This window comes from Octopus bimaculoides, chromosome 4, assembly GCF_001194135.2.
Source record: "Octopus bimaculoides isolate UCB-OBI-ISO-001 chromosome 4, ASM119413v2, whole genome shotgun sequence".
In the NCBI taxonomy this organism is placed as follows: domain Eukaryota; kingdom Metazoa; phylum Mollusca; class Cephalopoda; order Octopoda; family Octopodidae; genus Octopus; species Octopus bimaculoides.
Window position 1 is genome coordinate 86,928,089 of NC_068984.1, and position 25,729 is coordinate 86,953,817.

Below are 25,729 nucleotides of genomic sequence, written 5' to 3' on the forward strand. Positions count from 1 at the left end.
TGATATTGATTTTTAGAAGTTAGTCATTTTTATCACTATTTTTTTCTGGATCAAATAGTATATATGTGCCATCATAATTTAGCTTTGTGTGATAAATATCCATATGCATTCAGATGCATTTATGATGTACATATACTTACATAGTAGTGTTGCAGTCAAAATTCAGACATTGAAAGGCAAAAGGCTGGGATATTTAGCTAACTCCTGATGAAGTAATCATGATTCAAGTTATTCTTCCATAATATCTTTCATAACAAATCATTAGAACAAAAGCTTTACTTGTAATCTTAAGGTTTGTTATTTGAGAATGTTATGCTGATCTCTGCTGCTTTCAGTGTTCCTTGGTCTTGTGAAATTTGATTGTTCTGTGACTACAAACTACACACTTAACTAATACTGTCAGCTCACATCTCAAAGGGTTTTGATTTTCATGCACTAAGCACTTTGTTTCTCTTGTTTTCAAGCATACAATTTGCCTTAAGATACTGCTGAAAGAAAACAATAGATTATAGAGCAGTGAAATTCTGGTGAAGAAGTGTAACCTATACTTTGCTTGACAAGTTTTACAGTTAATATGACTGACTGAGCAAAGAGTTACAATTGACAACCACACATCTTTATGTCATGTTGCTGATTCTTTTTTGGTACCTTCCTCAATTGTGTGTTAATACAGCTACTGATACGAAGTTGAACTTTTGGTAGGAAACACAGTTTCTGCTGCAATTGTTACTTAATTCTTAAGCATGAGGTCTAGATGTGAGATAATATTCTTGAATTTAAGCTTATGGTCAATCTACTTCAGAAGTTTTGAGATTTAATATTTGATATATCATCCAATTGTAATGTATATACAAATTTCTACACATCAGCTGGCAAATATAATGACATTCAGTATTATTACTCCCTCTAGGAATGTCTGTAATGATCATAAAAAAAGCACTACATTGCTACCTATCTGTTTTCTTACTATTAATGTAGTTATCTGTTAACTGTGTCCATCCTGTGAGCTACAAACTTTTATTTTCATTATTGAGAATAACCTTTCCTTTGCTCTCAGCCTAGGCCTTTTGCACATTTGTACCAAGTCAGTGAGATGCAACCTATCCCCCCCCCCTTCTCATTGCTCTCTTCCATGAATCTGATGCAATATATGTAGTGTACTGTTGATGTTATCTCAAAGTTTTGACATACTGCTTCTAAGAATAATATATATCACCATCCTTGTGCCTCACAGATTTCCTCTGAATAATTTGTTAAGTCTTCATATACTTTCAAGTTGGGGACAAAAATATGTTGTATATCAATCTCAAGAAGGAATGTTACCAAGCTAGTTCTATTAACTTTATTCATCCTACTGACTACTATGCACATGAATTTCTAGTCTCAGTAGATTTTGTGGTTCACTTTTTAACTTGTATATTTTTATTTTTTTTATTCTTCTGGTGGGATATTTGCTTGTACTGCAATCAAACCTATGTATTGCACAATATTGATGGTTTTCTTTATTCTCAGCAATGTCACCACAAGGAAATGGGATTGGTATATTCCTTCAAATTTATGTGATAAGACTTTTGATGCCTGAAACCCTTGAACTAGAAATGTTTTTGGCAATTAAAGTCTTTCAGTAGTATTGTACAGTCCTGCTCTTAAAACATGGAACATTTAGCCATTTTTTAGACACTTTGGACTTTTTCAGATTTAGTGGTTTTCTGGTTTGTAAGAACTGTAACCCTCATTTTACTGTTAGACATAAGGAAAATTTCCACCTCTTTTGAATGAATTATGGGTTTATTCCCATATATACATACTACATTTAATTTAAATGGAATCTCACCATTGATTTATGCTACTTTTACAAAAAGCCTAATAAAGCACAGGATATTCTTATGTATAAATATCCAACTACCTGAGGAATATTAATGATTTAGTTAAAAATGTATCTCTTATATTTTCCCTTCTTTTGCCAATAAACAAATCTGTAACAAATCCTCAATTTACTATTATACTCTGTATAGAAGCAGAAAAAATTCATTTAATCTTTTATCTAAATTAGTAACCTTATACACAAATTTAACATTTTTTTTTATTTTACTTGCAAAACATTCTCTACAACAACAATAAGTATTATAGAATTTTTAATATGAGCAGAATTAAGATTTCATATTTCACTACACTAAATCTTAAATTATTGCTTCCAACCTTACTGAATTTAACCTTACTGCCTCAACTACAATTCTATGATTCTAATTGTGCTGTCCCTAATAATTGTCCTTTGAATTCTAATTGTTTAGCAAAGTACATAATGTACTAATGTAGAGTTCAAACTGCAAACTCTGCCAATACATACATTGGCTTTACTGCTAATCTTTTCAAGTTTCATTGCAACCAGCTTACTCATTCCTTCTAAAACTATTAGAAGCAATGTAGTTATGTTTGGAATTAAAGAATTTAAATATAAAACTCTTCCTGATATCCAAGAAACTGAAATTCATGCAACCTCTGTACAAGAGAGGCTTATGAAATTCCTTTTCTTAACATTTTTATTCTCGACAGGCATTTGAACAGAAAAGCTTCATGCCATCACAAAATTTTCAAGCAATACACATATTTTTAACCCTTTTCTTCTTACCACAAAAATTATATAAGACATAAACTTCTCCCTATATTTATCTCATTTTACTTTAGCTCTTTACTGCCCTAGTTTGCAAACACATTGTATTAATTTCATTGTTGTTTACTTATCATAGTTTCTACATATTTCATACTAAATTTCTCTATTACCTTTTCAACATAATTCAATTTACTTAGGTCCTCTCACATGTCTGTAGTCCTAGTTACTAAATTACTTTACCAACATACAGATATGTCAAGTAATCTCTAATATTCAACCACGCTTTTTCTATTGTATATATATATACTAGTACTGATTATCCAGTTCATTAATACATATATTGGTAATTAAGCCTTCACACCTCTCTTCATGATTTTAATGATCAACATTTTTAGTCTTACACTTCTATGTAGCTACCTTTCCCTCTTATTACCCTACAGATTTATCCAATACTTTTGCCCTTTATCCTACGTTAATGCTAATATTCAGACCCAGCACTGCTGCTCAAGACTTCATTTAATATCTTTTTTATAACTCCTGCTCCAAATTGTTTTTAGATTATTTGTTTTTGATATTACATTTTTTTATATATATATATATATATATATATATATATATTTATATATATAATGTTCATGTATCTGTATGTAGCACTCTGTCGATTACAACGATGAGGGTTCCAGTTGATCTGATCAACGGAACAGCCTGCTTGTGAAATTAACATGCAAGTGGCTGAGCATTCCACAGACACATGTACTCTTAACGTAGTTCTCGGGGTGTGTTACAAAGCTGGCCTTTTGAAATACAGGTACAACAGAAACAGGAAGAAAGAGTGAGAGATAGTTGTGATGAAAGTGTACAGCAGGGTTCGCCACCCCACCCTCCCCTGCCAGAGCCTCATGGAGCTTTAGGTGTTTTTCGCTCAATAAACACATTTGGTCTGGGAATCGAAACTGCGATCTTACGACCGCGAGTCCGCTGCCCTAACCACTGGGCCATTGCACCTCCACATCTGTGTGTATATATGACTATTCATTGTTTGGTTGTTTGCTTGTTTTGTATGTATGTATTTTGGCAGGCAGGTAGTATTTTTACATGGAAAAAGTTGACAGTTAGTTTGAAGTTTCAGATTTGTAACCATCATAAGATTGAATGTCACCTTTTGAATGAATATGTTATTCTACAAATAGGTATTGAGTAATCCTTCAATTTAATGGGTTTTTTTTGTATAGCAATTCATAAAAAAAAAACGTTTATATGTATTTAAATATATGTTTACACACAATAGTCTCACTCATATATACATACACATGTCCATATGCACACACACATACACGAAATGCACATCACTTCACACAATGCACACACACTAGGTTACTTGTATACATACACGCACATGCTCCCATACACTGGCCCATGCATTTGCATACACATACACATATGCACACGCACACCAATACATGAAATATGTTACTCCATAAAATGTATGCACTAGGTTACTTATACACACATATGGGCCCACATAGTTTTAAGCTTGCCCACACACATATTCATGCACTCACCCACCCTTCACATACACCATTCTTATATAGTCACATGTTCTTGTGCACTCTAGTTCAGCTGAGTCATTTTTATCTCCTTTTCTCTCAGCCTCTTTCTTCCAGCCATTTTATCATGTTGAACCGTTAATCCTTACACTTCCTTTTCTCTCTCTCTTTTTTTCCTTGTCTCTCCATTTATGTTTTCCCCTCATTTCTTTCTGTCGAAGAGCGTAGGTTTAAAACATCAAAGACTTTTCCATTCTTCCTGAGCATCAAACTAATATATCTGCTTGTTCCTTCACCTGTCTTTGTCTTTTGTTTTCTGTAAATTTGAAGTATGTATGTTTATGTATATATGTGTATAAATTAAATAAAAATAAGCTAAGAGAAACAACTTAATGGTGTGTATTTGAACAACATAGACAAATGTAGGTATACAACAAATATAGGTATACCATACAACATAAATTCTTGATTTATTAAAATTATTTGTGCCACTTGAGAATGTGTCATAATTACCAAATGACAATTAAAACCAGCTCTGTATGAGGAGGGGAGATAATTTCAATCAAGTATTTTCCCGAATTGACATGCCATTAAGGAGTAGAACAGGCTTAATGCCTGGAGATAAGAGGATAGTCATGTACATGTGTTTCTGTTTCGACAGGCATCATCAGCACAGCAATTGTTCAACCTTATCTCCAGTATATATATATATTATAATTGTGATTATATATTGTATTTTTATATGTGAGTTAGTATTAAGTGTATAAACTTTGTTTCTCTTGTGTATAGATCTCACTTAATAGTTTCTGTGTACACACACATACATGTAGTTTTGGTATTACAAATGGAAGAAATAGAACTCAGTACATAAAGCAGTGTGTGTGTGTATTATTAACTGAAGTTACCTTTGCGACTCGAGACTGTAAATTCACGTCAAAGCTCTTTTCAAATACTTTCTTTGACCAATACTTTGGGAACAACACTCTCAGCCCTTGAGTCACTTATGGAGCTTTACAGCTAATAAATATATATGGTTGTATAATATCTCTGCTGATATTTGCTTGTATATCTATATGTATATACTTTTGTATATATTTATATGGATGGATACATAGTTATTGACATGTATCATGCGTGTATATATTTATGACTACATTGGGGGGTGCAATTCTATCAACCAGCTTTGATTTAAATCTAGTTTCTACCAGAGATACTTTGCTAGAAAAGTTACTTGCCTAGCTTTATCTTCAGTACTTTTATTTTAAGCTGTATCATTAATTCTCACATCCTTATGTTTTTTCTTTTTACATAAGTTTGTCCATGGTTTTAGTTCAGTATTTAACTGACAGACTTAAGTTATGAATTCTCTGTCTCTTATGGTGTTTACTTGTGTACTGAGGATGATGTACTCTGTCTCTGAATGCAGGAGTTGATGTATCATCAAGCAGTTAAAACAGCTCTGTAGGTGTTTGGTCCCCTTTCACTGCAACACCACAGCTGCCCACTGATCTAACTGACAAAACTCCTTTACAACTTTATGAGCTTTGTTGAGTCAGATGTTGCAACTCTTGAACTAGATGTCTCTACCATTCTCAATGTTCACTCTTTCTGCATCACTGGTCCTCTCTCTTAAGCCAGTTGAACTGGCTTGTTTTCTCAACAGCTCCAGACTGTTTTCTGGCAACAACTTTTGCCTCCATCACATCTAGACCAAGACTCCCAAGCACCAAATGAACCTTTGTTCGAACAAATCTTCTAACATCAATCTCTACAGGAAGGCAAAATGCCTCCTATCTGTTGTTTTACCAGAGTTCAACCAACTTGCTGTATTTCCCTATAATTTTTTTCTGTACTACTAGGGTCTAGTAAGAGTCTAAATTTTATTTTCTGTTTTATCTTTTATTTGCTAGATTTATACAATTACACTATTGTATTTAGTATAAATTCAGTCACATATCTGTAGTTTTAATTGGTATATAATGTATAGGGAAGTTATGTTCATTTAAATAACAACAATAATAATAATGGCTTCAATTTTTGGCAAAAGGCCTGCTAGTTCAGGGTAGTGGGTAAGCCAATTACATCGACCCCAATGCTCCACGGGAACTTATTTTATCAACCCTGAAAAGATGAAAGGCAAAGTTGACTTTAGTGGAATTTGAACTCAGGATGTAAAGACTGACTAAAAGCCACTGAGCATTTTGCCTGGCATGCTAACCATTCTACCAGCTCACTACCTTCTTAATAATAATAATAATAATAATGCTATTTTTTTTTTATAATTTGATATTACTTTCCTAATATACATATTTTTAAAAATCATTTCTGTAGAGTACTTTTTTATGTACAAATACTCCTTGTTATAATTGTATAGAGTTTATATACTTGTTTATTTTTTTCTATACATATAATCTATATGTTTAGAGTATGAAAGTATTAATAATGTTGTATGTGTGTGTGTATGTTTATATATAATTGTGTATGTATGACAAATTTATGTGTGAATGTGTGTATATAAGTGTGTGTGTGTGTGTGTATTATATAAAAAATGGAAGACTCACATACAGTACTTCATATATCTCGGCACCTGGCAAACCATAGATATAAAGTTACTTGATTACTGATCATTAATCAACACCTGTTGTACCATTCGTCAGCTGTTGTGTGAAGCTTCTCACATGTTTGCATAATATAATAGATATATTCCTCTTTTTCAATAAAACTGTGATTTACTTCTTTTGATATTACACACGAGTAACCGTTATACACACACACAGCTTTTGACAGTCCACTAATTTTATACATTAAGTTAGCATCTTCAATTTTATATTAGACTAAGGTTCTGAGTTCAAATTCCGCCGAAGACAACTTTGCCTTTCATCTTTTCGAGGTCGATAAATTAAGTACCAGTTATGCACTGGGGTCGATGTAATCGACTTAATCCCGTTGTCTGTCCTTGTTTGTCCCCTCTATGTTTAGCCCCTTGTGGGCAATAAAGAAATAAGAAACGTTAGCATGCCGGGCGAAATGCTTTGCAGTATTTCGTATGTTTTTACGTTTTGAGTTCAAATTGACTTTGCTTTTCAAACTTTCGGGGGTCAATAAATTAAGTACCAGTTGCGTACTTGGGTCGATCTAATCTACTGGCCCTGTCCCCCTCAAATTTCGGGCCTTGTGCCTAGTGTAGGAAAGAAAACTTTATATTAGACCGTTATGAATTCTCATCACAGTTATTTCCCTTCTCCTACACAACTATATGTAAATCTAAATTTCATACCATTTGAGTTTGCTTTTTACAGTAACCATTTTTATAACGACTTTATATCACTTTTTAATTGTACTCTTTTATTTAACTTCATCTCTTACTTTTAAATATGTTTTTCCTACAACATCCCGCTTATTTCCTTATATTTAATGCTTCTCTTTAGTCTTTCTGTCAGTAATATGTATTTTATGTGGAGTTGTTTCTTTCGAGTTCAATATTTATTTATTTGCTTCTAATTTGTTGGTTTAATGTTTTGGTCTCGATTCTAGGCTATACATATATGTATTACAGGCTCAAAAATTCCCTTCATTCTTCTCTGAAGAGTTCTTGTCATAGCCGAAATGAACTGCATTTTGTAAGAAAACTATGAATTAATACTGTATATTCCAGAAGTAAATAGCAATGAGTTCTTTTAAATTGTTGATTTTCTAGTCAAACAATTTAATTTCCTAGATCACGCACACGCACACCCTCTACACATACTAGATATCACTTCAATTTTGTTGAAAACTGCTGATGATTAACTGTAAAGTGACTACAAATCTATACCAAGAATGCTGATATTGATTAACTTGTTTTGTCCACATTTTTGTTTCAGGTCTTGGTTGGTTCTCATTCTTGAGTAAAATACAAAATTACTTTTGAAAAGCTATTTCAAAGCACATCCTCAATGACTCAGTTCTCTCCACCTGGCAGGTAGGCAGATACACAGGCCCAAAACTTGTGACTGTTTGCTTAGCATCTTCATAACTCAATACCCTACTGTCATTGAAGGTTTCCATAGTACAGCCATTTTTAATTCCCAGTCACTCATTTGTGCAAAGTAGCATGCACACATACATATGTGCAATTTACTTGAGACTTATTACTTATCTTTGAAATTCTGAGTAAGAATGCTACTGAAAGCTTATTTAGTTTTACAGGTGTTGATCAACAAGGTAAGATAGATCAATTAGATGCTGAACTAGGATTTAATTAAATAGAAATTACTTTCCATTTTTATTTACTCAAATTTGTTTCTAATACACTGTCTAGATATAGCTTTTACTAATCACTTTACTCTTTACTTTTATTTAACATTGTTTATCCATTATCCTAATCTTGTAAGGTTTTGTTTATTCTTTTAGTTGTTTTCACTGTTACCTAAAGATTATATTTATTGTTTGAATAGCCTTATTGGACTTTGATAGATTTAATGCATTTTTTTAGAAAAAGAGAAAATAGTAATTTATGTAAGTTTTTTTATAACGAAATAAACAGAAAACGATCAAATTTTTGAATTATATATCTTGACATATTTAACCGCAAGCCATTATTGTTCTGTTAATCTGTATCTTTTCCACATGCCCCTTATGTCCTCAAAACTTTGTAATATGAAGACATACTTTGTGCCCTCCTTTTCCAGAATTAAAAACTATTTTTCAATCCATCTATTTTGTTTGCTTATTAATATTGAGGTTACAAACTATTTCATTATTAGAAACATTTCATTGAGAACAGTATTCAATAAGAATTAAAACTTATTCAAATCTTATCATTTTTAACATTTGTTATATGACCTAACCTTGTAATACCTAAATGACCAATATTCAGGATATATTTATATATATTGGTTACATGATGCATATGGATGTAGACAATTGCACACAGAAGTGTTAATCGCTTAAAGTGGATGGAACTTGTGGAAGAGGGAAACCCAAGAAGAAGTATTAAGGCTGATCTCAAGACATTGAGCCTTATGAAGGAGATAACTAGGAACTGAGATATCTGGTGCATTGTTGTACTGAAGAAGACCCATTCACCACAGAGAAACTGATATCAGTGCTGGTGCCATGTTAAAAGTACTGGTGCTGATGCCACATAAAAAGCACCCAGTACACTCTTTGAAGTGGTTGGCATTAGGAAGGGTATCCAGTCATAGACACCATGTGATAACAGATAATGGAGTCTGGTGTGGCTCCTAGCCTTACCAGCTCTGGTCAAACCATTCAACCTATGCCAGCATGGAAAGCAGATGTTAAATGATAATTTTACAAGAAGAGTGATGATAGTGACTTTGAAGTTTCGGCCTGCTAACTTTCAATGGACACTCTGATGAAGGCTAGCAGGCTGAAGCTCTGAAATTACTGCTTTGGTAAAAGTATAATAAATATGCTCTCTATAAAAAGTATTGATGGAAAATTGTTGTAACTTGGCATAAGAAAGATGTTATGTATAAGTGTGTGTGCGTTAAGATTTCTGAGAGCATGAGATGAGCTTATTTGAACTCTATCTTATTGAAATCTTGATGAACAGACTTAGGATTAGTCCTTTAACATATTGAAGATAGAGTATTCTAAACACCATAAGTTGTCAAGAAATGGCTAAATGTATGTAATGTCCATCAACTTTAGATTTCGCAAATATGCATTTCATGGTTTGGACCTTGGCTCAATTTTGAACAGGTGTTGAAGTTTCACTGCTGAGCAAAAATTAAACAGTCATGAGTGAAGCAAAAAGGAAATCATTATTTGAAACTGGGATACCATATCAAATGAAAGCATCTTTGATTAAAGAGATTTTCATACTGTCCGTGTTATTAAGTTTAACCTTTTTGCTGCCATATTTCTATTGAAATATGTTGCTTTTTGTTCAAGTAATTTTGAAAATAATGAAGTATTTAGTAAATTAACTGTTTTTATTAAGCTGATGTTTGGGAACATAACATGAAATTTTGATGGAAAGTTTTAACTTAAATAATCCTGAAACAGCAAGATTGTATCGATATATATCTGAAGACATGGGATGAAGTATTGAAGGCTGATTTCAAGACACTGAGCCTTACAAAGGAGATAACTAAGGAGCAAAATATCTGGTGCACTGCTGTACTCAGGAACAGTCTGCTGTTAAAAGTACCCAGTACACTGGAGTGGTTAGCATTAGGAAGGGCATCCAGCTGCAGATACCATGCCAGAACAGACAATGGAGTGTGATGCAGTGCCTGGCCTTGCAAGCTCCAGTTGAACCATCCACCTCATGCCAGCATGGAGAATGGACATTAAATGATGATGATAATGATATATAATCAAAATAAGATGAAATTCTTTGACCATGGCCCACCTGGTGCTAAAGAGCAGACCGTTTTGTTTCAATGTGTCTAGTGTTAGGAAAAACACTTTAACCCTTTTGGTACTATATTTCTGAAATAAATTTTGACTATTTCAATTCATTTTGAAAATATTGAAGAATTTAGTTTAGCTTCATCATTATACTAGTGTTTAAAACATAAATTAATATGAAATTTTGATAGGTTTTTAAATTGAAATCCCTTTTAAAACAAGAGGTTTGTATCATAGAACCAATAGCAATTTTAAGTGGGTTGGTACCAAAAGGATCTGACCCCTTTAGTATTCTGATTACTCTTGTAAAATGTAATGCTTATCTATTCACAGTTCTGAATTAATTATGCATTATCTTGTATCTTCTGAAGGCAGCAAGCTGGACAAAATACTTAGCAGCATTTTGTCTGTCTTTATGTTCTGAGTTCTAATTCTGCTGAATTTAACTTTGGTCTTCATCCTTTTGAGGTTGATGAAATAAGTACCAGTTGAGCACTGGGGTCTGTGTGATCAACTAGCTCCCTCCTCCAAAATGTCAGGCCTTATGCCCATAGTAGAAAGGATTATCTTGTAGCTTTAAGATTTCAATGATGGAATTGTTTATTTCTAGTATAACATTGAAAGGTTGGATCTGGCCAGTTTGAACATAAACAGAATATTTGGGCTGAATATGGTTGGTTTAAATGCTAAAGCGTTTAACCAGGTGTTTAATCATCAATCTAACAGAATCCTTGATGGTAATATAACTGATTGTTTTTCTGTAGTTCAAATGCAATTCAAGACCCATCAACAGATGAAATTCAAATTTACTATATTTTTAAATGAGAAATAATCTTCCAGCAAACAACCTATCAGCTAAATGTTCGGATCTTTTTTAAAACGGGGGGCCACATTTTTCATTAACAAAACACTTTAAGTTAGGGTTAGGGTTAAAGCAAATTTAAAATGAAAAAAGCAAATAAAACGAAGGTATGAAGATTAAATACGCTTTACATCGCTTAATCAGCCAAAGGAGTAAATATAAACAACTGAATACTTGTCAGTGATTGGTTGAAATTATCGAAATAAGACAATTTTTTACATGAAATAAATTCGAATACAAAAATATTTTTCTGTTCTATAACACAAAATAGATAAGTATACGAAGTTTGAAAGTCTTTCGGTACCAAAAACACTACGTAAAACATTAATGAAAAATGTGGCCCCCGTTTTAAAATAGATCCAAATGTTCTACTAGAGCCACATCTAGTGTCTAGATAATTGAAACTGTACTGCAATTCTTTGAATGTGTTTCCAAAGAAAACAAATGAAGCACATCTGCTATTGATGTTGTGAAATTATTCACATCTGTATGGTTGAGGTCAATATTAGATGCAGTTTGTCACATGCACAACAACCAAAATCATTTACAGTCTGAATAAAATCAATGCTGCTTGCACTCAATTACCATCTGTTTTGTTATGTTGTATTAAATAAATGCAACAAAAACATTCAGCCCTGCTATATATTTGGAATGCTAACAGGATTTGGATGTGATAAAATTCTATTATCATTGTAGTTACATGGAATTCTATACTTGAAAGGAAATATTTTACTTAATTAGGGATGCTTTGTTTTAAATTTTGCTGGTTTTGTCTTTTTGTTCAAGTTTATTCTAGAAAACTTGGACTGATAAGAGCCAAATAAAAAATTGTCAACATCATTAGTCCATCCGTGTGAATCATGTCTAATTCTGGGCTGCAAAGGTTCATTATTTTATTATTATTGTTATTTTCTGAGTTCAAATTCCACCAAGGTTGACTTTGCCTTTCATCCCTTCAGGGTTGATGAAATAAGTACTAGTTGAGCACTGGGATCAATGAATCCACTAGCCTCTCACCTGAGCTTAAAAAAGAAAAGATGCAGGCCACGTGCCTATAGTAGAAAGGATTGAGATTGCTAAATCCTACATCAATGCTCCTCTTTTATTGAGGAATGGGAATAATGGTATCCTCATCTGAATCTGAGAAAGAAAGGAATTTACTCAGTACATGACTAGCATTTTACTTTTTTGACTTCAGGAGAATGAATACCAAAGTTGACGTTGACACCTTTAAGACATACAGAAAGGTAATCTTTTTGCAAATTGTTTCAGCCTTAATTTTTTCAGTATGGAAAGCAAAGGGACAACAACTGTTACATCCTGATGAAGTTTACCATGTCCACATGGTGCCCACTACAGGTATACAGAAATAAACTGAACACTGGAGAAAATATATGTCCAGACTGTCTGGCATATTGCACCCCATACAATTCAGTACTGTATATCAGAGTGAAGAATCGTTCTCCACTAGGTTGAAGTATAGTATATTCGTTACAACAAATTTGTGCAATGTGTTTTGTCAATTGACTAATTAGCTATGTACCGTGGGTGTACTCAATCAGAGCTAACATGAAACGATGCAAGACTGACACTAGTGATATATGTAGCAAGGCTGGTGGAGAAGTGATATTGCTAGAATTGATATTTACTGATAAGTTCTTAAGTTTTTGGGTTTACAGTTTGGATTGATGTAGCCTTTCAGTATTTGGCAGTTTATATATATATATGCTTGCTTAAGTATATATACATATGTATATATGCTTGTGTGTGTGTGTGTGTGTATGTATGTATATATATATATATAATTGGCACTTTTTGAGGGAGCTTCCTTACTGTCACTTAAACTGTTTAAAATGACAGCAGCCAAATATCTCTCAAATCACACCACAATATTTTTAAAAAAAGGAAGAATACTGCTGAATATGCTTTGACATGTCTGAAAAAAGTATGGTTGCAAGTGGAATGCCTTTGATCAGAGGGCTGTTTGCTCAGTGCTATTTTTGGGGATTAACCAACAACTATAAATAAATTTTTACTTATTGTAAAAATATCCCCATAGTATCCAGTATTAAGACTTGTGCAGAATAGTCCAGTATAAGTATCATATCATTTGAAATAACAGAGAAAATAAGTAGTGTAGAACTGTTACTGTATGATGGTTATAACAAATCACAACAGCCTCCAGTATTAAATTTATTTCAACAGCTCTAGATATTATGAATGGTGAAATAATTTTAATAATAGATTCAGTTGAATATGGCTTCCATTCCTTAGGGCTGGCTGGTCTTGCACTCCACTTCCACTCAGGTACCCTCGCCTCCACACTCAACCATTATGCTCAATCCCTTTTCTCCACAACATTCCCTAGGGAACCTTCTCCCTATTTGTGTCCTAAACAGAACATTAATGACATCAAGCTCACCAATTTTGGTCATGGGAAATGCTCCATCCTCCAGACTTAAAGAAAATATAAATAACAACTCAAGGAGAAAGTCATAAAAAAAAATCCTGGTTTTCAGAGCCCTGTTAAAATAGCGATTGTCATTTATCTTAAAATAATATTTTGAGTTATTGTCAAAACCAAATTTTATTTACAAATATTTTAACAAAACCAGAATTATTTTAAGCCTTTAAAATGTGAAGAATGTTCAGAAAATTCACTGTAAACTTCACTTGCATCTGTATCATTTACATTTTCACGATAATCCTTCATTAAATCATATTTTTCCCATGGTTTGGCAACTTTCTTTGCTTTAACATAAAATCTCTCTGGTAAATTTAAATCTTCAACTCCTTTTAAATCCATACGTTCATATCTCAGTAGCCATGGTCGAGGATTCAGTTTTACCTACAAAACATAAAATAATTTTCAGCACATCTCATTCTACTCCATGATGTAATATATAAATTGTATAATATATATTATTTTGTGTGTCTTGTCATAAGTCTTTATCTGTGAAGGCTAACAGTCCTCAGACCACACTTAATTCATTCATCATTCACTGCAAATCTTCAAAATCCTGCAATCAAAGTAACAACTTAATGAACTTCTTCTGTCATGTTCACAGTTTATTTTCAGAATTTTACTAAAATTATCTCAGTACTATTTCTTGTACTATATAACACCGACAAATGTTTTAAACTGCTATGTTTATCATTGAAAATTTGGAAGGACAGACAAAAGTCTGATGTGCTTGCAGATTTTGCATCAAGAGTCACATTACATGTGAAACTTTCCATTGGTGTCTAGTTCTAAAATTTAGTGTGAGTGCCTGAAATTTTATTATTACAAAGAGGACTGATTATTAAAGTTTAGTGAAAACCTGTATATCAAAATAACTTGCTTTTTCACTATTTCTGTCATACATGGTTTGGATTACTTTAATTGCTCACCAGACAAGAGAGTGAGAAACTCAATCAAAGCTTATCTCAATGTCAGCAAATGTAACATGCAAAAACCTAAACTACATCCTATTCAGTCCATCTCTTTCCTACACTGCTTTTGTTATTCCAATTTAACATATTTTTTTGAAATCCTCTAATTTTGTAGCTCTGGTCTATTTACTTTACTGTTATACCAGTAACAATAGTATTTCATGACATTGAGAATAAAATCTTCTCAAAAGCTGATTAACAAAGTGAAAAGTTTGTGATTTGTAGAAGGCTGGTAAAGATCATAGATATTGCACCAACCTCCAGACTTATCAAAAAAAAACAAAACAAAAAAAAACAAAACCCCAAAACAAAACAAAAATCCCCTTCAGTGTCATTCCTACAGCTATCATTACTTCTTTTCATTCCACTAACAGTAGGTTTTTCTTTCTCAATTCATACTCCATTAAAATAGCACTCGCATGTCTTATTTTCTTCATTGTTGTTAAGGGTAGATGAGCCCATTGTATTTTAAACATATTTTTCTGGAAGGACATCTTGCTGTTTCCAAAAAAACAGCCTTACAAACTAGAAAATATTCCATACCTATTCAGATAGCATGAGCCTCACAGAGGCAATGACTAGTGACTGAGACCTTTGGTGATATGCTGTGCTTGAGAAGACCTGTCAAGCCAAGTGAAATCGTAGTTATGGCTGATGTTGGTGTCACGTAACTAGCACCCGTGCTGGTGGCACATAAGGAGCATTTTTCGAGTGTTGGGTCTCACAGAGGCAAAGTGGCTAAGTTCCTTTCGAGCATAGGGCCTCACGGAGGCAAAGAACAAGACATTTGGCATTATGTCGTGCTCAAGAAGAAGACCCATCAAACCAAGCAAAATCACAGTCATGGCAGATACTGGTCTCACACAAATGGCACCTGTACCGGCGGCATGTAAAAGCACCCATTACACTCTCAGAGTGGTTGGCGTTAGGAAAGTCATCCAGCTGTAGAAAACCATGCCAAATCAGACTGGTGTCTGGTGCAACCTTACAGCTTACCAGCCTTAGTCAAACTGTCCAACCCATGCAAGCATGGACAACAGATGTTAAATGTTGGTGATGATGATGACATCCAGGAACTAACATTGTCAGCTTTGCACTTCTCCTAGTTATGGATACTAAGAGTCCCACTCGTGTATATAAGACACTATGCACAGGTAAACTTCTAGAAACATTTCCTAAATGAAATAGTACAGATGACATTTAACAATACAATTAGAATATAAATGAAGGAGAAATTGCCTTTGTCGTGTCAACTGGAATCTCAGAACCTTTTGGTAAAGACACAGGTTGAAAATCAAATGGAACAGTACTATATTCAGGTGGGGCATCTCTCAAATAAAATAATTCATCATCCAAACGTTTTTGTAGTTTAAGTACTTCAATATTAAGAATATGGGGTTGATAGATTTCATATCGGATTTCAATCCCTAGAAGTAATAAAGAAAATACATTTGAATGAAGTGAGTTTTGTTGTTAGTTAACCTTTTAACAAAAATACAAACATAATGTATGTTGGAAGGAATTTATAAATATTGGCCAATGCATTGTGGATGAAATTTGGGGAAGGGAAACTGTACAGAATTACTGTATGTATACATATATCATTATCATCATTTTAATGTCTAATTTTCCATGCTTGCATGAGGTAGGCAAGGATCTGTTGAGGCAGAGTTTTTTATGGCAAAATACCCTTCTTGTTACCAACTTCTACTTGTTTTCAAATGAGGTGATAACCTCCTCCTCAATCAAACAAACTTATAAGAATATCTAGTTATCCCCCTTGTCTTAGCTATGGATTTTCACAAGAAATTGTGTTCACCACAGATTGATTCTTTAATTATCTTATGTGAGAATGTTTGCACATGCACATATTTATAAATATATGCATATGTGTACACATACATACACAAATATATATAAAAAAATACATACACAGACCCACATAAATGTAGTATGTCTGTGTGCCTGTGTATTTTTTATATATGCATATAATTATAAATATGGGCTTGCATGAGTGTTCTCGCATAAGATAATTAAAGAATGAATTAATCATGGTGAATTCAATTTCTTGCAAGAAATCCAGGGCTTATGCAAGGGAGATAAGAGTTAACATATGTCTTGCAGTTCCTACTGATCATTTTCTCTTTCTCTCTCCACCTTTTCTTCACTAGACTTGAGTAGCCAAGCAGATCCCTCAGCAGGAACCTGCTCAGCCACCAATCTCTCTCATAGAAATCTCTTTCTTACCTAGCATGATGCTGCCCTCTCCCCACCTCACCCTGGGTTTGTAGTCCTGCAAACTGCATGGCAAGCTCAATAGTGCAAGTGGCATAAGAAAATAAAAAAGCATCCAGTCCACATTTTAAAATGGCATTCAGCTGTAAAAACTGTGTCAAAGTAGACACTGAAGCATGATGCAGTCCCTGCACACATTAGATCCTGTCAAACCATCCAACCCATGCCAGTATGGAACATGAACATTAAATGATGATGATGATGAGAGCTGGATGTGACAGAAAATGGGAAAACAGGTAGAAGTAAATACTTTGAGCAGGAAGAAACTGGGAAGAACAAGAAGCAAAGGAGACAAACACAATTCGAATTGTGAATCAGATTTGTCGTTCATGAATAAGAATTTGTTCTGTAGCAGTAGACTTAAAAGCTGGTACTCTGAGACAGAGGAATCTCCAGCAGACTGACAGAGAACCATATATTTCATATGAAGGAAGTTCATTAACTGCTCATACAACTATATAGACATAATTAGAGTTGGAGGTGATTGTAGAAAAATCGTAGAAACAAGAGCAAAGTTAGGTTTAGCTGTTGCCATTGAGGACAACAAAAGATTTCTGTTTCTCTGCATAAAAAGAGCAGATGTATGAAACTGGTATAACTGGCACACTGTCAGTTGTGACAATGAGGGTTCTAGTTGATCAGGTCAACAGAACAGCCAGTTTGTGAAATTAACATGCAAGTGGCTGAGCACTCCACAGAAATATGTACCCTTAATGTAGTTCTTGGGGAGATTCAGCATGACACAGAATGTGATAAGGTTGGCTCATTGAAACACAGGTACTGCTCATTTTCACCAACTGAGTGGACTGGTAAAAGGTGTGTGATATTATAGGGTAGTGAGATATTGGTATTGAATGTACAAGATCTGAGTTGTCTTCTGTCTGCTGGATGTGTAATGTTAACTATAATGACTAGCATGAGTGAGCTGATATAATAGCCGAGTGGACATCAAAGATATTGGCTGATGTATGCAGAAGAGATGACTACACTAAAATGGACATACAATGTGAATTGATGAATGCTGAATGTGAAAAGGTGAACAAAAAAGGCTAATAAAAGACAGAGGTACAAAATGAATAGCAATATTTCTATGGCTGATCTGCCCAACTCATAATGGCATGGAAAAACAGATATTAAGATAATTCTTTTTTGGAATGGTGTATCTCGAAGCAGATAAAACTATAAATAACAGCTGGTAAGTATTAGATGAAAAAATCCTTTGAATAGGAAAAGTTGAAGGTTCCCACGGTATCTACATCTACATGACAGGTGTTCTACTATTAAGACTAGAGCAATCCTTTGAATTTCTCTGTTTACTGCAGATATGGGTTCAAGTCTCACTGGCAGCCTTTGACTTTTTCTATCCATAGGGGTTTTTAACCTAATATTTACACACTATCATTTATAGTTTTACCTTCACGTTCTCTCAAAGTTTATAAATTCTTATAATTTTAAGCATTAAGATGATAATTTATCACATATGAAATCATAATTTTTATATGAATGGTAGAGGACGAATAAAATATGTTAAATATGTTTACTACCTTGGCTGGCAATCACATTCCTTAAAGTAAAGTTTGCCTTGAGGCCAATACCACCTCGTGATATACAAATTCCAACAAATCTGTTTTTCTTCAAGGGAGCAAATTGATCAGCAACTGTAACTGCCATGATACTTCCTGTCAATAAACCACAAGTGAAACAGTAGAATCTGAGGAAAGTAGTGGTGATCTGCATCAGAAAATATTAGAGATAAAATGTTCACAGCAAGGAATAGGTTAGTCTGCCATAGGAGGAGGAGGAGGAGGAGGAGGAGGAGAGATCTCATGTTTCTCAAGACATACTAATTCCCACTATGTGAACTATTTATACACAAATAGGTTCAGGTATAGCTCGGTGATGTAGTTTTTGGTTCAATCCCACTATACAATACCTTTAGTAAATATCTTCTATAATAGACTTGAGTTCATTAATGCCTTGTTAGTGAAATTTTGCAGACACTGTGAGAAAGCCAGTCATATACGAGTGTGTTGTGTGTGTGTGCATGTATGTATGTGTATATATATATATGTTATTTTGCTTTGGTTATTGCTGTGTCAAACTAATGGGATAATTTTGTTCTTTTAGAAATATTTTCATTCCTGTAATCTTTTATCCCTTAATTCTACATCTATTACTATAGTGCAAATTTGTTTTGCCCTATTAAAGGGTATAATTCTTTTGGTATGTGAGGGATGGGAGAAATGAAAGTTCAAATATTGGTGTGTGGCTGTACGTTTATAGAAGAGATCTGTTTTTATGGTGTTATCTTCTTTAATTAGGAGTTTACTTTTAGCTTTATTTCATTTTTTCCCCTTCCTCGTCATCTACTTCTTATACACACATGCTTTTGTATTCTTGTATTTTTTAATATTGGGTCATCCCATAAATAATGCGTTTTTTTATACATCTTTTATTTTTTTTAATTAAGATAAACAAAGTTCTTTTTTAATCTAAAATATACTCTCCTTCATTTTCTACAATGCTCTTTCATCTATTTGGTAGACTTGCAAAGCCCCTCTTCCAAAATTCACTTATTCATGATGAAAAATACTCCTCCAGTACTGTTCTATCTTTGTCTACAGAATTCATATTTTTCTGTCCAAATGATTTTGAAGATTGCGGAATAAATGATAATCAGATGGAGCAATGTCTGGCAAATATGATGGGTGGGGCATTGTTTCCCATTCGAACTGCTTCACCCCTTGGAATGTCATCTTTGCTGTATGTGGCCAAGCATTATCGGGACACCTGTGATACCGTTTGACAGACATACCACCCCAGTCAAACTCCCTGACCAACAATATTCTCAACTAAGGTTGTGCAGGAAGAACACCTTTCATCTTGAAAGCAAAGATGGTCATTTTTCTTTTAGCGCAGACTTAAGCCACTCAAGCTGCTGGTAGTAGATCTCTGTTATTGTTTGGTTTGGGTTTAAAAGTTCAAAGTGCACTAAACCTTTCATATCTCACCAAACAGATAACAACACCTTATGTGGGTGAAGACCTTCTTTAGCCTGGGATGCTGGTGTTTCTCTTTTCCCTACCCACTGTCTTTATAGAGAACCTATTTCTTGTCACCAATCACTATTCGGTCCCAAAAAGGTTCATTCGTGAGATGTGACAGCAAAGAAGAGCACACATTCACTCTCTGTGAGTGATTGGATTGGGAAAATTTGTGAGGAACCCACTTTCCCAATTTGCTCACTTTCCTGATGGCATGCAGGTGTCGATGAATGGTTGAATGACCAAATCCAAGCTTCTCTGTTAGTTCCTTAACAGTTATGATGGGATTTTGTTCCAGCAGGCTTTGCAGGACATACTCATTACCTTCTCAGCTCTAGTTTCTGGTATGGAATTTCTGGAACCATCATTGACACTAGTTTACACTTATTGTCCGATCCCCATATACTGCATTAATATTCCTCTCACTTTCCATTACATTGTTACCTTTATTGAACTCATAAAGCAAAATATGCCGAATATGCTCCTTTGTCACTTCCATTATAGCTTTGAAAAAATAACTGTTAAAATCGAACTGCACTCTTCAAAACTTGCACTAAGAATAAGGACAAGGTAAAATTACTACCTGCTTTTATAGCAAGTTGATGCAGGTAATTTATTCCCTCCCCCTCCAGCTTTTAGTTCATGCAATTGAAAAAAACTGCATTATTTATGGGATGATCCAATATATATTTTTTGCTATTTAATCAACCAGTAAAACATACATTTTTCAGTTTGAAAATGGCTATTTGAAACTTGAAACTCACACCAGAGTAACTCACTGTAAACATTATTATTAAAGTAAATTATTCCCCCAAAGAACCATCTCTACTCATTTTTTCAAATATATATATATATGTGTGCACATACATATGTGTCTAATTAGCATACAGTTGGCATCCAAAACAAGTTTAGTCTATCAGGATTTTTCCTTTTTGTTTTACAAGTGTAGAATTTAGTACAACTGCTTTGTAATTTGATTGTTACTATACTGGTCAATTATGGATAAGCTACACTTAGAAAAAAAGAAATTCAAATGATATTTGCTAAATTAAACCCTTCAAGGCAGGGCCACAGCCCAATGACTGAAACAAACAGAAAAATAAAAGATACTTATGCGAATATATTTGGGTTGTTAAATGATCTAATCATTAACTAGGTTTTCATCTAATCAATTTTTTAATCATTATTTTTTAAAAACTTATCTCTACAAAAACCAAATGAAAGTAATTTACAAATAGCACTCATCACTAAGTTGGACAGGATAAATTGCTTGATAAGAATTTATCATCTCAAAAGAGAATAATGAATATCAAACAATATTTTTATATATTTACCAACATAGAATTCAGGAACATGAAGAACATTTCGTCGTTTGTACATATCTGAACGCTCTAATTTTTCTCTAATTCTATCCCTGGCCATCCAATTAGGATGTGGTAGAAACTCTGGATACACATGTCTAAAATGTAGCCAAAAAAATATTATCATGGAGTTTTCAGTTACATAAAAGTGAAAATTTTGCAACATTGTTCTTATAGGATAATGATTAATTACCTGTATTCTCCAACTTTAACTTGATCACTCTGTACAGGTAACTTTTTATCTGTTTTTACCTGATCTTTTGATAACTGTGATTTCCTATAACCTTCTACAACTTCATTCTTCAAGGAATATCGCCAAGGATCTGCATGAAGTCTTGATGCATCTAAATAGAGTATTTTATATTTTCAAAACAAAAAGTTAAAGTAAATTATCATAAATTTGTCATATATTTCATCTGCTGTATAAGTTTTTTTTACCCATATCATAATAGGCAAAATGAACGATCAAACCTAAAATTTAGAAGCAATCTTAAAATTCAAGTTCTAAAAACAGATAACCATATAAAAATCCATGTTACAGTTTTCAACAAAAATAAATTTGTAAAGCTTCACAGAATACTAAATTTGCATACAAATTAGTCATCTTCTATAATAATAAATGCCAAAACGAATTTCATTATTCAATGATACTTCTACTATTCCTCATGTTGGGGTGAGAGTAATAATAGGCATAGAGATGGTGAGGGCGGTGGTAGATTGATGGTTGTGATGGTAATGGGGTGATAGTAATAGTATGAGCTGTAGTTGTGATAGAGGTGAGGGCAATGGTGATGATGGTGATGGTGGTAGTCGAGGTGGTCAGGGATGATGGTGATAGTAAGCGATGTGAAAGACAGTGGTGATGGTGGTGGAGGGGAAGGCGGCAAAATCAAAGGTATCGATGGTGGTGGCATCAGAAGTCTGAATGGTGTGTGTATGGCAGTTGTGGTGGTACTGGTGATAGTGATGGTTGAAAATAACAGAAAAGAGAGAGAGAAAGAAAGAGGTTAGGTAGAAAAAAAATTGTACTGATGCCCCCAAATGGGAACACAAAAAATGTTTATCATGTAGCTTTGCAATAAGGTCCAAGTCAACAAATTATATCAATGTTTTGATGAAAACTGTTCATTGCTTGAAAAATACTGGTCAAGTTTAATACAATTTAATATGTACTCAATGCATGAAGTATCAGTGTTGGGCCCAAGGCCTAATGAAGAGCCCTCCACAGGAGCTAGCTTAAAAGCTGCTCTATCGAGTAGCTTCTAAGCTAGTAATTAATATACATATTTTATGTTTGTCCATACTAGCACAGGTTGTAAGTTTTCCTCACATGTGGTATGGTCCTGCATTATCTCTTGAGATCAGATGTCACTTTTCCCCTTGTTTTCTTGGCTTACCGAGTACTCCTTTTTTACTTAACTGTCATATTCTATGCACATGACATGCTCTTAACAGCATAGCCTTTTCTCTCGTGCACTGTATCTGATTGAAGTTAAAACCAGTTTTTCTCTCAGCTCATTTGTGGTAGGTCTCTTGTGCACACTGTGTTGTGTTGGCACTCCATCGCTTACGATGTCGAGGGTTCCAGTTGATCCGATCAACAGAACAGCCTGCTTGTGAAATTAACGTGCAAGTGGCTGAGCACTCCACAGACACGTGTACCCTTAACGTAGTTCTTGGGGATATTCAGCCTGACACAGTGTGACAAAGCTGACCCTTTGAATTACAGGCACAACAGGAAGAGTGAGAGAAAGTTGTGGTGGAAGAGTACAGCAGAGTTCGCCACCGCCCCCTGCCAGAGCCTCGTGGAGCTTTAGGTGTTTTCGCTCAATAAACACTCATAACGCCCGGTCTGGGAATCAAAACCGCGATCCTATGACCACGAGTCTGCTGCCCTAACCACTGGGCCACTGCACCTCCTAACATTACACAACCATGCTTGCCTGATTTCTTTCCAGCCCATTTTTTTCATTATCATTTATTATTGCACTTCACACAATTTGTCAGTGCCTACATTTGGAGAAAGAATCCTTTTGTTGTGTTTCTAGCAGGAGTAATATTACTTTCTGAACTTTTTGTACCTATCTTAATTTGGCTACTATGGTTTCAGAATACTTTCACTGCTGATTATGTCACCAAATTTGCAGAAACAGTCAACAACTTCAAAAGATTTCAAGGCATTTGAAAGAATTCATTTCATTGCTGCTCATACTGCTAACTGTTGTGTTTCTGCTACAGTCTTTCCTCTCTGTTTGCTTACCTGTAATGTTACTGCATCTCTTGTGCACCCATAGCTCACATTGGATCCATAGTAGAATTCCTACAGAATTCTTTTCAGTAGATTGAACATAGCCACTTTCCAGGTAGTAGTGGAGTCCCATGATTTTCATCCTAACTAAAACTTTTGTCGTTGCCAGGTCTACTTCTCAATTTTAGGTTTTGCTTCCACATTCGGAATTTCTAATTTTTCGTGCAATTCAGTAATAGGAATTAGATTATCACTATACAAAAGTTCCCAAGAGCAGCCTATCTTAAGCTCTTCTATTATGACCTGGAAAACTATAACACACACACATATATTTCATTATCATCATCGATATTGCATATACATTTTTTCGGAGATAATGCAGATTTGCACCTCACCTTGAAAAATACATTTTTCTGAAAAAGTTTATTTGAATTCCTAGGTTTTATTTGTAGATTACGAATATGCAAAAAAGAAAGAAAAAAAAAAAAAATCAAAATTTTAACTGTATTGTTGTTTATTGAAATGTGGAAATTTCATTCAAGTCGGTATGTAAAGTGCACTTTCTATGTTCATATAGCCAAACTGTGGAAATAGTTGTTTAAATCCCCGTATTTTTCCACGTTACATATCTGCTTAATAAAATTTCCACACTTTAATATACAACAATACATTTAAAATTGGTGAGGAGATTTTGAAAAAAAAAAAAACAACCTTTTTTCCATATTCGTAATCTCCGACAAGTAAAACCTAAGAATCCAAATGAACTTTTTCAGAAAAATGCATTTTTCAAGGTGAGGTGCGAATCTACATTAGCCCCCATTTTTCCATGCTGGTATCAGTTGGGCGAAACTTTTTGAAGTAGTATTTTCAAACGCAAACTCGTACTTGTTTGCAAGTACGGTATTTTATTCTATGTTGCTGCACCTCGGACTACCGAGATGTTGAACTATTTTTGTTTTAAGCTTAGAAAATTTCCTTTTGAATAGTGGCCGCAGACTGAAGAACTGGCACTGACCGCTGGCATTGACCACTGACTAGCTCTTATGGGAAAAAAATCTTAACAGTATTAGTGAAGTTGATGTACATATATGAAATAAGATAACAATGTAGAAAATGATATAAAAATAGTTAAAAATGTAACAACTCGAAATTAGCACGACGGTGTCCTTGAAGTGTCCCCTAAGAGACTTTAAAAATTAAAAGAAAAACAACAAAATTCATTTTGAAAATATGTAGAAATATTTATACATACTTCTGCAAGGGATTCGGATAAGTTGTCCTAAAAATTGTGCCATAGGGTAAAAAAAAAACTACAGGAAAACGTCAATGTAGCAATAAGTCCTCGTCGTTGACTGACTTAGAGCTTTCCGGTGTAATATTTTTATTGCAGCCGGTATGAAATAATTCCGAGCCATATATTATAATTCCGTTCATGTCTCGAATGCATCATCCAAACTTGTGCTTCTCAAACTACCGGCAGTTTTTTTTACCCAATGTGCCAGGGATTGGTAATTTCAATTTATACCGGAAACAATATATATAATGGGTAATCTTCAAGTTTAGGGATAAAAAAAATAAATAAAATTATTCAAGGGAAATAACTGAACGACTTACCAGTATTATCCGTTTTCTTCTAGCTGTTTATAAATAAATCACACCCTAACCCTAACGTCAATCAAATCACGTGTGTGATTTATTTATAAACAGAGATGTACGGAGAATACTGGTAAGACGTTCAGTTACTTCCCTTGAATATTTTAATTTATTTTAATTTATCCCCCTAAACTTGAAGATTACCTATATAATGAACATAATAAAAGTGGACAATTTTTTTATCTTCTGATTATTTTGTAAACAAATAATACAATATTACATAAGCATTTTATGTTTCTTTTGTTTTGGGATTTGGTTTGCAAGATTTTTTATGTGATTTCGTGTGTTGAAGCATATTCTGTTGTGTCTG

General features: G+C 34.0%; 1 protein-coding gene across 1 annotated transcript; it reads right to left on the minus strand.

Moving 5' to 3' along the window:
* Nucleotides 1-13,944: 13,944 nt before the first annotated feature.
* Nucleotides 13,945-25,288, minus strand: LOC106870226 (39S ribosomal protein L19, mitochondrial). The gene is made up of 6 exons (XM_014916241.2): nt 25,019-25,288; nt 21,712-21,862; nt 21,492-21,616; nt 18,658-18,792; nt 16,058-16,245; nt 13,945-14,231 (listed from the first exon to the last, which is right to left on the minus strand). The coding sequence occupies exons 1-6, from the start codon at nt 25,059-25,061 to the stop codon at nt 14,001-14,003; spliced, it is 873 nt and encodes a 290-aa protein (XP_014771727.1). The 5' UTR covers nt 25,062-25,288; the 3' UTR covers nt 13,945-14,000.
* Nucleotides 25,289-25,729: the final 441 nt, after the last annotated feature.